This window comes from Phoenix dactylifera, chromosome 11, assembly GCF_009389715.1.
Source record: "Phoenix dactylifera cultivar Barhee BC4 chromosome 11, palm_55x_up_171113_PBpolish2nd_filt_p, whole genome shotgun sequence".
Lineage (NCBI taxonomy): Eukaryota > Viridiplantae > Streptophyta > Magnoliopsida > Arecales > Arecaceae > Phoenix > Phoenix dactylifera.
Window position 1 is genome coordinate 29,058,955 of NC_052402.1, and position 12,610 is coordinate 29,071,564.

General features: G+C 39.0%; 1 protein-coding gene across 3 annotated transcripts in view; it reads right to left on the minus strand.

Moving 5' to 3' along the window:
* Nucleotides 1-904: 904 nt before the first annotated feature.
* LOC103722438 (protein SABRE-like) overlaps nucleotides 905-12,610 on the minus strand; it is an 88,470-nt gene continuing 76,764 nt past the window's right edge. For all 3 annotated transcript variants that reach the window (XM_017846506.3, XM_039132035.1, XM_039132036.1), the window contains 7 exons: nucleotides 6,237-6,309; nucleotides 4,575-4,676; nucleotides 4,302-4,481; nucleotides 3,597-3,947; nucleotides 3,346-3,513; nucleotides 2,478-2,865; nucleotides 905-1,555 (listed from right to left, as the gene is read on the minus strand). In XM_017846506.3, coding sequence (XP_017701995.3) covers nucleotides 1,449-1,555; nucleotides 2,478-2,865; nucleotides 3,346-3,513; nucleotides 3,597-3,947; nucleotides 4,302-4,481; nucleotides 4,575-4,676; nucleotides 6,237-6,309 — 1,369 coding nt within the window. In that variant the 3' untranslated portion in view covers nucleotides 905-1,448. The remainder of the gene's footprint in view (nucleotides 1,556-2,477; nucleotides 2,866-3,345; nucleotides 3,514-3,596; nucleotides 3,948-4,301; nucleotides 4,482-4,574; nucleotides 4,677-6,236; nucleotides 6,310-12,610) is intronic.

Genomic DNA, 12,610 nt, shown 5'->3' on the forward strand with positions numbered 1-12,610 from the left:
AGAAAGAGGTTTATTTAAAAAACATAGTGTTTTACCATTAGAGTGCGACGCACGATTAACACGTTTTCGGATCAGATCTGCCAATTTTGTCTTAGACCACCATTGGGCTCGTGCGTGCATAGGCTACTTACTTTCTTTGCTTTTCTAAGTTAAAAGGTTGAAGATTATAAAATGATCTTTTGAGTTTCATCTATTTCCAATGTGGGACTAAAGAAAGTACACAAGACAAAAGACAAAGGAAGGGTAGACTTGAAATTTTGAAATACTCCAACACATATACCATTTATATTACTAACCAATCACATAAAGTATTATATCTTACATGGTTACCTCTACTTACTAGCATTTTTGCATCTTTTTATTTATTTTGCCATGATTTAATACAAAACAATTTATTTTAATTGTCACTTGTATCTCATTATTCCATCACTATTTTTCTTTATTCGTATATCTTTTCCCCTTGCACTCTCCTGAGACATGTTTAGCTATTCTCCTAATACAACTAGATATTTGGTCCCAGATTATTGGTTTAGTCCTTAGATTCCAGTTTCTCTTCTTTCATAATTTATCTCCAAAAGATACAATATTTCCCCTTCTAAATTCCATCATCTTATCTTTTGTTATTTATTAATAAATTGACATTTCAGTTGAGACGAAAATGTTGGATAACCTAAATAAAGATGCCAATTATCTAAGTTTTCTGCATTTAGGTAATATTTCCAAGTGTTGCAACCGAAGACCATGCCATTAAAAACCATGTGAAGAGGCCGACATTCAATAGCTTTTAAAGAAGTTTCATATCAAGATACCAATGTAATTTAAATAGTTTAATGTGATAAACTAGTAATTGTAAATTTCCAAACCTAGGTTGCATAATCAATTGCTCAATAGCAGTATGAAAGTATGGAGAGAACATTCTAAGGAAATCCATTTCCCAAGTAGCGGTACATTGTGCTATTGTTTTTGGTAGCCAGTATGTGTGAAATAGTTAGGTTCCATATGAGAAGAATACATAAATTGGACACCTGCTACTAATTGCTAATACAAAAGATTACAAGGCAATAATAGAACACTGGAACCCTTGAATTCCTCCAAAAAATGAGACAATAAATAATTATATAGGCAAATAGGCCCGATGCGAAGGGTTACAAAATAAACTCCATGTAAACTTGGGATAACTAGTTGCAATCATCACCACAAAAGCCGCATCACTATTTGCTGTCCTTGCTTGCAGGCCTCTTCTATAACATTGCTCAAGCCTGCATGATTATTGACGATTTCTATTCAAAAACTCCTAACTCCACCGGTTGCCACCAGTATATAACAGGTACTCGCCTACAAATTTTCACTGTATTGGCTAGTAAGAAACTAATGAATTCAGAGTGACTTCTCACTCACAGAACGAAGTTGTTTAGCATTGAGAAAACAAGTCTGCAATTTAGAATTCTCTACTCATTTTGGTCCTCATAAGATGATGCACCAGAAGAGTCACTTGCAAATTGAGTTGTCCCCTTTGAAGATGAAGGATGTGATTCCTCTTGTTGCAGTGTCAACTCTAAAGGAAAAGAGACTGTTAGATAATGGCCACTTATGTTACTGTATTACACACCTATATAAAAGAGAAGGCAAAAGCTTATTCATATGAACAGAATATGCTTTAAGTGCAAGCAGATAAGTGATCCATTTGTGTTGATTCACAACAATGTGTTCCACAAAAAAAGAAAGGAAAAATAAAAAAGGATTGACTATGAAGATTCTGTATAATAACATTCTCATTTTTGACAGTAAATAAGGATGTGATACTGTTTTAGCTACAATGTGATAGACACAAGAAAAATGAATTGGTACAATAGAATTCTCTCTTGCTCTCTCTCTCACACAGCACATGCACACACATGTTCGCAAAAAGAAACATACAGAGAGAGAGAGAGAGAGAATGTGGAACTCTCCCATCGCTCTTCTCTCTCTAGCAGCTTATACAGTGTCAGTGGCATACAGAAGTAATAGGAAAGCTCCAAATCAGCCATATAAACTTTTAGTGTAAATGTTTTTGTTGATCCATCCCATCCCTGACTGATTCTTTAGGAAAAAGGGTAATACACAGCACATGCACACACATGTTCGCAAAAAGAAAAATACAAAGAGAGAGAGAGAGAATGTGGAACTCTCCCATCGCTCCTCTCTCTAGCAGCCTATACAGTGTCAGTGGCATAAAGAAGTAATAGGAAAGCTCCAAATCAGCCATATAAACTTTTAGTGTAAATGCTTTTGTTGATCCATCCCATCCCTGACATGATTCTTTAGGAAAAAGGGTAATGCTCCTAGAGAACAAGATTTTGGGACCAAAAGATCATATTCTCTTGTTGAGAGGTCTAGACCCAAAGAGCCCTATCTTCATAGTCATAGAACAACCCTCGTAATCATAGAATAATCATAAAATAAATGCTTCAAAAAAAATATTTACTTATAAAGATCACCTGAGGTGTTTTGAGCTCTAGAGCGGAACTTCTTTGTGTGCCGCCGAATAAGCTTCTTGGCTTTCGTGATAGTCAATTGTCTAGCAAATGGAGAGAACTCAACATCATTTTCACTCCAGTCGCCTTGGAACTCATTGTCTGCCTCACCTCTCATAGTCCTCAAAACAAATACTTTGGCCTTACGGCGCTGAGAATTGAACAATCCCCTAATGGAGGTCACAAATCCGTCACCAGCTCCATCACTTGGACGCTTGATCCATGAGGTAGGCAACTGATCAGGCCTTCCAGGTTGACCTCCATCGCTGTCACTGAGATCAAGATCGCCTTCAGGAACAACACCTCCATGGCTCTCCCTTTGGCTCTGGGATTTATCTTTAAACTTTTTACCCTACAAAAGAAATAGTATAAAAGAGAATCAATTTGTTCTGGTGAATGATAATTACATGTTAAAAAAAAAATGCTCGTTGTTTGCAATCAGCTGGTCACTAAAGTAATCATTCATGCTGATTCACACGAATGCAACTCACCTGATAAAATAGTCTAGGAAAATGTTTTGTTTATTAACATGTTCAGAGTTACGAAGCAAAATGGAGAGTCACTTGCCCAGCAGGTTGAGCTGGACTTAGATTGGAACAAAACATCACAAACTATTAGTAATACACTATTTTCAGGAAAGCATTGAAGTTGGGCAGTAAAGATAGTCTTACTCCAAAAGCAAGGTTAAAGAGATATGGCATCAGTGATTTCACTAATAGCTAATACTTCATAGTATTTGATCTAAGTCACACTGTGGATAAAGTTAAGAATGCTTTGAGATGCACATTTGAGCCAGTAATGCGAAAAAGCAGGTCAGCCACATATAACTTACCTGCATGCCTGTTACTGACTTTAAAACTCCCCATATGATATGTTTTTTAACACGTGAAAATAGTCTCGTCCAGGTGCCAATAAAATCATCACGATGGAATGTATCCATAAGCAGCCTTAAGTCACTTACAGCAAACCTTGGCCCCTCGTAAGTAAGAAGCAATTCAACCTATGTGACCATTGTGTAATAAAATGGTTAATAACACAATCAACTGAGTTAGAGTACCTGACTACAAGCTAAAATAAACAAACCTGGCTTATTTTGATACTATGAAACACAATCATCCTTCGTGGCCTATCTCTTTTCTCATCAAGAGTTTTGCCAGCCTTCTTTTCTTCCTGAGATGAGCGTGACGATTTTACTGCCTTGTAATCCTTTGCTTTATTTTTGGATGTCTCCTCGCTAATTAAATATTCTGGTGCGGCATTTAGTGAACCACTTTTTGAGGAAGAAATGCTTGAAGAATGAACTTGCAGGACAAGTTCATTAGCCACGGACTCTGCCACAGTTTCTTCCCATGTTCTGTCAAATGAAGATGTGCGTCGAAGCCCGGGCTTGGAACCAAATATAGTATTTTCCTTTTGATTTTGTGACTTCGACGCCTGCATGCAGATTCCCCCACTTAATATAAACAGATGCTACCATAAACATTTAATTCAGACAAATTTAATTATCTAATATCTATAGGGTGATGGTGTTACTTGATGAGTAAAATTGTCAGGACTAGTTGTTTTCAATTTCAGCGTTACTGCTTTCATTTGTAAAATGGCATGGAAGTCCATACATTATTTGTATCATGCATCTGATGTTACTTAGCATGCACACATGCATATGTGTGCATGTGCATGCATGTGTGTTTGCATCTTTAATATTGCATCTGTTCTTAGTCTATAGTCAGATTTTTGAAAAGAACGTATATGTTTCTTATGACATGTTTGCCCAATTGTACAACTTACTTGGGAAGAATCACCTTGACCACAAGTGCCAGCTGTAACTGAAGCTGCTGTAATAGCACAGGATCTTCCAGGAGACTCGCCATCTTTTGTGGAATTGCTGCCTGATGCTGTCACTTCAGGACCAGATGTACCTTTTTTAACCCGTCTTGAGCCAGCTGTAGTTGAAACTTTCCAAACTTCCTTCATGTTTTTGATAGGGGAAAAGGAAATTATGACTTATGCATTCAAGGAAGATATCATGAAAAGAACATCAGAGAGGTGGTTTCAACTAACCTGCCGTTTTTGTGAATCTTGCTCTTCTTCTGGGAAAAAGTATGACCACATCATTCTATACATTGTTTCAGTCAAATATATCTTCAATGGATAAATCTCAACCTACAATAATTGTATACCAGTGCAATCATCATTTAAGCAGGGATTCTCTAAACTATTATTTTATGTCAAGTTGAACCATACATGGAGGGCAGTAGAAGAATAATCTCACTGACATTATGAGAAAACCAGTCTAAGCATGAAAATCTTAACAACTAAGTATAAAGCCCTCATAAGCGAGATGAGTAAAAACCAAAACTCCCAGTTAATAATCAATGAAATCCAGAAGTAAACGGACTTGCATTACTATCAAGGCTTTAAATCCCATCTCAGTTTCTCCGAGGAACACGACACCCAAGTTTCCCGCCCCAACCTAGCAGCCATCTCGGTTGAGGGTCCCTGCAGGTAACCTCTATCTCTCTATCCTTCTTTCTTTTATTTATTTATTTCTTTGTTTGTTTCTTTTTCCTCTTGACTTCTTTCTTCTTTCCTTTCTTTCTTTCTTTCTTTCTTTCTTTTTCTTCTTCCTTCCTCTCTTTATTTCCTTTTTCTTCTTCTTTTTTCCCTTCTTCCTTTCTTTCTTTTTCTTCTTCTTTCTTTCCTTTTGCTTTTCCCTTTTCTTCTTTTTTCCTTCCTTTCATTTTTCCCTTTTCTTCTTCTTTCCCTCATTTCTTTCTTTCTTTTTTCTTTTTCTTTCTAGATGTGGATGGATTTCAGAGTCCTGCCCCCATCCTAGTTAGCTTTTTCTCACAGGAATAGGAATGTTGGGATTTAAAACTGTGATTACTATAATAAAAGGAGATTATAACGTGATGATAAAACTATTCCTTCCGTTCAAAGAATTTCTGCAGAAATACATTCTAAAATGGATGAAAAAAGAAATATATGCAATTGTGGTGAAGTTAATGGTTAAAAAAGAAGAGCAGGGTATCTGTTTAAATTACATTTTTTAGACTCAGTAATTTCTGTTTAAATTAAATACATAAATGCAAGAAATAATTGAAATTAAAATGTATGTTGGAATGTTAATCTTAATATGACTTATACACAATCATGTTATGAAAAATTGCAATTGCACTCATTTTTCATCAAAACAGTTACCACAATCCATGAACCAATTGTGAAAAATGGACCTTGAGGAATAGTATTTCATTACATTCTGATCTTTTAAGGTTTCTTCAAGAATGGTATTTTATCATGTCCTCATCTTTCAAGTTTCTTGAGAACAAGGTTTTACGTCGCAATTACCTAGCCCTGTATTGGTGCCTTAGTGGTATAGTATGGCACGACATGCTATTGGCACCACACTATCACATGGCACAGGTGCAAATTTGGTGCTAAGTCGGCACCCAAGAGCTCGAATACCCTTTAGCATAATTGCCATACCTAATTAAGAAAACCTTAACACGTAAAATATGCTATGTCAATAGGTCTCACAATTTACTTGGTGAGAGACTAATTAGAAAAGACTGGAGCAGCTACCTTATCAATAAATAGACATGCATTTTATGCACAAAATGGAGCAAAATTGTTCTTAAAAAAAAGACTAAGCTTTGGATGTTTAAAAAATTGTAAAATAATATAAGTCAGAAAAATAAAAGCAAACAATTTAGTTAAATTGACCTGGAACCGTTCAAGAGTTGAGTTGCCATCCTTTGGACTTCCTTGCTTGGCATTTACGCGAAGCATAACACTTCTGCAGTCAAATTCCAAATATGAGGAAGAAAATAACTTATAGAGCTCTGGATAAAAGAAATTAATTGCAAGATGAAATATCAGAATATCTGGAAAATAAAATGTAACTATAAAAAATAAAAAGAAAAAGCAAGTGATATAAGGAGTTGAGAGATAATGTCACATTCCCGTGAGAAGGAAAATACGGAATATTTAAAATGCGCTTGGTTCAGATATACACCGCTGGCAGATGTTTCAGGTTTGACCTGATGCATACTGTGCTCATATTGATAAACCCTCCAAAAGAAAAGTGTCATATGGCACAAACACCAAATACCGAAATTAGGTATGCTGTGCTGGAGGGGAAAGAAAATAAGAGGAGAAGAATTCAAGAAATTTTGAAAGAAAAGATAGCAAAATAAGAAGAGAGGAGCTGAAGTAGAGAAGAGGTGGGTGGCGAGAAGGATGTGTCGCATGGTCTTAAATTTAATCAGGAATATGTGCAACACAATTTTATTAATGAGGGGCAGCCACTTAATTAGAATGGATGGACCAAAATGCCCCTAATTAGTGATCTGCTCACATATATACCATAATCGCTCATAGTGTGCAATTTGGGCCCATTTTGGGCTTAAGTAATGATGCAATTATGACGAAAATCTTACTATCTGAAGTCCTCTAATAACCTGAACCAGATCAGCCCAGATTACATCAATATTCATCAATGTTCATCAACAATTTCATGTTAATTACAGAGGATAATGCAGATAAACATAACAAGAACATACATGATGCCATATTTAGAGCTTCGGAACATGAACTATGGTAATGTAACATGACAAGAGGAAGCAAATGTTACGATCTTCAAAATATTTGGTTCTAAATAACAATGCCAATGGTCTAAAATTATTACTGATTATCACAGTGCTCTAACTAGTTTCCTATATGCTATTGTTGATCTATATATTACTATTTGGCCTAAGAAGTGGAAGGGAAGACCCAATATATTAAGGATGATAGTAGTCTGACATGTAATCATACATATGATGGGTTGCAAGCATGGTTTGCCGAACTATGATGGGTTGCAAGCATGGTTTGCCGAACCGGTCTGTACCGGCCGATTTGGCTCGGTACAGAACGGTCCAGCCTGAAACCGGTATCCGGACAGCGTAGATACCGGTTCCCGCTGTCCGAATACCGGTTCCAGTTGTTTTCAGGCTAGTACCAATTAGTACGCATGCGTTCCGACTGCGTACCAGTCTCATACCGGCCGTACTGGTGCGAACCAGCCAGTTCGCACCAGTACCATTTTTTTTTAAACCACAGCGCGCACGTGCTATGGTGTGAGAGCGCGTGGCCCGAAATCGGGGCCGCGCGCCCGCGCGCGGTTCGCCCTGCATGTTTCCGCGCACGGCCCACGCGGGACGCTCTACCCCCGCGCGTTTCGGCACGCGGCGCGCTTTCCTGGTGCGCGGGCGCGATTCTCCGCGCTGGAAATCAGCCCGCGTGCGATTCCTCCGCTCGCACAGGGCAGCCCGCCCGCAGATCCGACTTCTTCGCGGATCGCTGCTGAACTTGACTCTTCCTTGACCACTAGCAGATCTAAATTTGCTGCATCAATGGGTTCTTCAGTGCCCATCTGCTGATCTGAATTTTCTGTTGTAGAAACTTCGGATTGCTTGATTTTTACTGCTGGAGAATTTTCAGTTTGCTATGTTCCTGCTGCTGCCGAATTTTCAGAACCTTCTTTCTTGGCAATCGATGCAAACATGGTCCCGAATTCATGGTTGATCTATGCTGAATTTTCTGAATCAGCGTCAAGATCTTCTTCGCATGCCTCAGTTCCTTCGTTTACTCCGCTTCTTTCGGCATCAGTGGGCTGAGGAGGAACATCAGAAGGCTCTATGATCTCGTCCTCCTCACATACCAATGTGAACATTGGTTTTTGGTGGGGCAAACAACGATGGAATGGCCTCGACCGCCGCACTTGTAGCAATCCGTAGGGTTCCTTCCATGGTCTGCCGTACCGGTCGGTACCGGCCGGTACATACCGGTACCGGACCCTACCGGTACGGTACAGCTACAAATTTCGGTACCGAACCGTACCGGCCCGTACCGACCGGTACCCGACGCGTACCGGCCCGTACCGACCGGTACCGACCCATACCGACTCGGTACCAGCCCGTCCCGAATCGGTACCGGCCCGAACCGACCAGTCCGTACCGGCTCCAATTTTTTTTGGCTTTTAACCCCATCGGTACAGTACCGGTTCGGCTCGGTTTGGTTCGGTACCGTACCGGTACCGATGCCCACCGGTACGTCGGTACAGTCGGTACCGCGTACCTTGGTTCCTTCCTTGCGGTATGGATTGGGGCATGGGTCCTTTGCCCCTTTTATTGGCCCATGGAGCAGCTCTTTCTTGATAAGCACATCGATTAAAAGAGGCTTCAGATCTGAAAACAGGAGCGTTACGTCGACGAAAAGGAACTCCTCGGCTGCTGCATTCTGGAGGCCGTCGCACGATTGGTGTTTGTGCAGGGCGTCATTGTCGCTGCTGTAACTCTATACGAAGTGCAAGTTGGTACGCCTCCTCCTTCTGCCATATAAGATCCATTCGATGGAGAACTTCATCCAGCTTCTTATCTTGTTGGTGACGAAGTCGTAGTCGTGCCCTCGTATGATCCATCTCTTCTTCTTCTCACTGTTGGGACCGCCAATCGGTGTTGTAAGCATGATGATGTTGAGATCGCCAATCAGTGTTGTAAGCATGGTGATATTGAAATCTCCAATCAACGTTGTAAACATGGTTGGTCCACATATTCATGGAGAACAAAGGATTTGCTCTGGTTGGTGAAAAATCCTTTGCTCTGATACCAATTGACGCAGTTGGAGTAGGTTGCGAAATTTTTTTACAATGATGACTGAAACTTCCTCTCTTTTTTTTTTCTTTTTTTTTTCTTTGGCAATGGTAATGGGGGATAGGGCTTCACGTGGATAGAAGGGAGGAGATGATGAAAGAGATGGCTAATTAATTTGATTGGGTTCAATGGATGAAAAACTGGCTAAGTGTATTGGTGCTAATTGATGGTGGCGGCTGAATCTTTGTTGGGATTTTGAGTCTAATGCGGGGGACCTAAAAATATGTGGATGATGTGGCTAATTAGGATGAGCCCTAATTGGGTTAGAACTCAAGGGAATATGGCTAGGTGGCAGCGAATAAATGGGATAACTATGGAATATTGACGAGGAGTCACACCCCTTCAACATCCCAATTCTAGGTGGAATAGGAGAACGTCTCACTCCCCTAATCTCGCCCTTTTTTTTTGGCGTCTCACCAAGGAAAGGAGCCTCTCTTTTTCGTGGTCTTTCTCTCACAAATCTCTGAAATTTTTTTTCAACTAAATCTGATATGATTTCATTCATCAAAACCTCCTCTTATAAAGAGAGAGGTTGAAAGTTACAAGCAGATTTACTTGGACTCAAAATCAGATAAGGACATTTTTTAAAATTCAAATCTAAAGATAAACATCCTAAACCACTTGCCAACTAAAAGTTGGACAAGTGTCACCCCTTTTTGGTGTGCAGATTGGAGTTTTGGGAGAGAAAACTCCAACCGTACACAAGCCCTACTTTATTTAGGACTTCTCCCTTGCTGCATGGAGTTAATCCTAGTGTCATTAGGACTCCATCCCATGGGACACGTGGAGCAATCCCACATAACCAAAGACCCAATCAACGCTTGGAATCAACCTAATTAGGCATTGAAGACTCTAATCAATTGTGAACTAATTTTACTTTTTACAAGGACTTAATCTCACCGCAACTTGGACTCAATGTCACTCACACGACTAAACCAAATGCCTCACGCCCAAGAGACTAGACCCTAGACTCCACAATCAGATGATATCCCTTTTCTTCACGTGATGCAAAGGCCTTCATGCTGAATTCTTTCATGTTGGAAATCCTTCTCAAAGGGGGCACCACATCAAAATATTAGGATCCCTAAAAATCAGCAAGAGTTGATCATCATATGAAGAGTCCTTCTTGTGCCAAGACTCCTCTTCAAAAATTCTTCACGCCTCTGATTTCTTTCCTTCCTTCACGTGGAGAAGTCCTCTTCATGGACTCTTAAGCCTCCTAATCTTTAGCCAAGGATTGCCACATGACACTCAATTATAAGGACTCAATCTTAAACACATGGACTCAATCTTAATCACATGGACTCAATCCTCTCATACAAGGACTCAATCACACAACTCCTAAATTAAATCAAGACCCTTCAATGCCTTGGACTCAATTAAATTTAGGTGTTGGGACAACTAAACTCAATGTGACTTGACCCAATCCTTACATAACATGGACTCTTTTGATGCCACTTGGCATTCAATTATAAGGACTCAATTGAAGACTCAATTCAGCAAACTTACAACTCATTTTAGGATTCAATCATAAATATAAATCAGCAAATTGCAAACCCAAAATAAGAACTCAAATAAACCCAAAATAAAAGGACTCAATGTGGCCTAATTGACCAAAATAATATAGACTCAATCCAATATAATTAAATGCTGGAAATTATGAACCCAATGTGTTTTCGGGCACTCCCAAGCAAGGATCCAAACTCGACGTACATCTATTATGACTTGGGCTCGCACTCCTGCATCAGGACTCCTCATTCCCATCCGCCAAAGAAAAGGGGAAAAAAAGATACAATCCTATCTCACGCCAACAAACAATTCTTATCCTTTGCTCACGTCCACCTAGAGTCCTAAACCCATTAGAACACCTAATCCCTAGCCACCCACAAGTCCTTCACGTCCTAACCCAATCCCATAGTGAGTCCAAGGCCCAATTCCTATTGCGTTATAATCCATCAGCAATTTCTGCACATGGTTGAGTCAATCCACACCCAGTTGAACCCAATTGAATTAATTAGTCATCCTCTTCAAGTCTTCATCCTTTTTATTTGTTTCTTTTAAACTAAGTATATTAAAATTTCATGCCTTTTTTCTTCACTCTCTATTTTCTTTGATAGCTAAACCAATTTGTATTTTTAAGAACAAGGAATGTATAGAATGAAATGCAACTGGGCAACTCAAGGATAATGCATTCTAATAGTAATTTGCAGTAAGTGAGACAGCAAATGTTGTTTCTATATTTGAATACAACGTAATTGTATAACATAAGCATTATCACTTAGTCTAGTTACCATGACTTTGATGCTTAGATGAGTGCTCCACGATGCATCTAGCACGATGTCACTCTTGTAGAATGTTATAACATACATCAAATATTATCACGTATTGTTTCTTCTCCTTTAGTGTCATGCTTCCTACCTTATATATCTTTTTCCTTCAATTGCCATTCAAACTCATAAACTTGGTTAAACAATTTAGACAACACATTTAAATGCAATCATTTGCTATTATCATAAGCAAAAGGTAAAGTATTGGGTGTTCTTGCTTATGAAATGGCTTACATAAGATTTTCATTTTAAACTTAGTAGAAATTTATTTCTCTCAAGGTGAATAAATTCTTTCAATATCATTCTTGAGTTTGTTTATAATGTTTTTGACTCATTCCTAAAACCATCCTAGACAAGTCAATGATTCCTGGAAAAAAATCCAATATGTGCTTCTGATAAGTGGACAAATATGCTTCTTACGATATATACTAGATGTACATGGCAAGTTCAAATTGATTTCTGACCTCCTTAGTAATCAGCTACGAAGATTTTTGATCCTAAGATTATGTCCTAATATCATGAAGAAAAAGTAATTACTCATGTAAATCTCCTCCAATATTTGACTCTGTGCAGTTTTCCTTGGTTTATTAACTCTACATGGGATGACTTCATATTTAAGTCCTTGGTATAAGAAAAATTCCATAAGTCATACTACAAGGCATATAAGAAGTAAAAGGTCTCCATGATAAAAATACTTAGCTGTCAGTTCCTACATTAAGGAAAGTGTTCTTTGCAAGGTTAGCCAAACCGATTCCAGGACCCGTACTGGTCAGCTACCTGTTCGATACAGTATCGGTTCAGTACGAGGTGAACCAAGCGGTCCAGATTAACCTCGGTTCAACAGAGCATAATCAAGCTTTTAGAGATATTGAAAGAGGGGGGAGGCCAAACCGATTTGAACTGGTTCATAGTTCGCACCGATTCTGCGGTTCAAAAGCTATCAACCCATTATACGAAGTATTGCAGACCATGGATAATGAGAGGTACCCCCACATGGGCTTTCTATATCATATGATGGAGAGGGTAAAAAATCGGATCGGGTGGTAGATCCGAAGCATGTTCAAAAGTACAACACCAT